The sequence below is a fragment of the Monoraphidium neglectum genome (genome assembly GCF_000611645.1).
Source record: "Monoraphidium neglectum strain SAG 48.87 unplaced genomic scaffold scaffold01288, whole genome shotgun sequence".
NCBI classification, from domain to species: domain Eukaryota; kingdom Viridiplantae; phylum Chlorophyta; class Chlorophyceae; order Sphaeropleales; family Selenastraceae; genus Monoraphidium; species Monoraphidium neglectum.
Window position 1 is genome coordinate 4,746 of NW_014012340.1, and position 1,437 is coordinate 6,182.

Consider the following 1,437-nt stretch of genomic DNA (forward strand, 5'->3'; position numbering starts at 1 on the left):
CCGCCTCTCTGTCTCTCTTTTACATCCACAACTCCACACAACTAACCTACTCATGAACACACACACACACACACGCGCGCGCGCGCACAAAGCACTCACACAACCATGCACACACTTGCATCGCACCCGTGCAGGTGCTGGCGCAGCCTGGTGCAGAGGAGGCGGCGGCGCTGCCGGCCGGGTGGCTGCCGAGTTACACCGACAAGGCGGACGTATGGAGCCTCGGGGCACTGGTGCGATGCGGTCAAATGTGGGGCGGTCGCCCGTGTGTTTGTATGCGTCGCCGTTTCACGCATGTAGATTCGTGCCTGCTGTCCATCATCCACGATTTTTGTGCGCCCTTCCCCCTTGGGCGTCCCTCACAGCAGCACGTTTTCCGGTCGAAAACCCTCACTTCCAGACTGCTGCAACCTCGCAACACCCGTCCCCTCCCCACCGCTGCCCTCTGCACGACAACCCGCCTCGCCCTCACAGCTGGTGGAGGCGCTCACAGGCGGCGTACCCTTTGCCGCCTCTCGCCCAGAGGTCGCCGCCCTCAAGGCCACCTGCCAGGCACCCCCGCCCCTGCCGCCAGGCACCTCGGACTCCTGCACCGACTTTGTTCGCGCGGCCCTGCAGCCGGACCCGCTGCGCCGCCCCTCCGCGGCGCAGCTGCTTGCGCACCCATGGGTCGCCGCCGCCGCGTGCCCGGCCGCGGACGCCGAGGCCGCGGCGGCGTGGCAGCGGGAGCTGCGGCGGCGGCTGCAGCGGCAGTGGCGCGACGACGCGGAGTGGTTCCGGCTGGCGTGGCCGGGCCCGCCGCCGCCGCCGCTCTGCGGGGTGGGGACGCAAGCTTGCTGGGCCGCAGTAGCGCGCTGCGGCGGCGGCGCGACGGCCTCGGCGTTTACCACAGCTGCAGCAGGCGAGCCGCAGCCGCGGGCCGTGTTTGATAGTGCCAGCTCTGCAGTGTGCTGCCCTGACCTAGAGAGCCCTCCTGCCGCCGCAGCCGCCCGCGCCAGCGGAGCACCCTGCGGCACGTCGCTCTGGGACGCACGCGCCGACGGCCCCCGCGCCGCCCACGGCGCCGGGGGCGCGGCCCCTGCGGGCGAGGCCGCAGGCGTGCCGGAGGGTTGGGCGCGGCGCGGCGGGGGCGACGCCCGGGTCGCAGCGAATGATGGCGGGCGCGTGCCGCTGCGCCCCCAATCGCCGGTGAGTATGCTTGGCTGGGGGCGCCAGCAATGCTGTCCCCCTCTCGCAGCACCCATGCATGCCAACGCAGGGGAAGTGCATCCTGTTCTCGCCACATTGCAGCTACTCCAGCCGTCGCAGCCACCGGAGTAACTTAAAACTTTGAAGTATGACCCCCACCACCCTGTCGCGACCCTGGTGCAGGTCCGCTCCGCGCTGTCCAAGGCCCTGGGCGCGCTGCTGTGCGGCCGCGGCGTCGAGGCGGCCTGA

At 70.8% G+C, this 1,437-nt stretch overlaps 1 protein-coding gene across 1 annotated transcript in view; it reads left to right on the forward strand.

The window, feature by feature from the left end:
* Positions 1-1,437, forward strand: part of MNEG_7337 (aurora kinase, other) — a gene marked incomplete at both ends in the record, with an annotated part of 3,484 nt that extends 2,047 nt beyond the window's left edge. The window contains 3 exons of the mRNA XM_014044189.1: positions 135-233; positions 475-819; positions 1,372-1,437. Coding sequence (XP_013899643.1) covers positions 135-233; positions 475-819; positions 1,372-1,437 — 510 coding nt within the window. The remainder of the gene's footprint in view (positions 1-134; positions 234-474; positions 820-1,371) is intronic.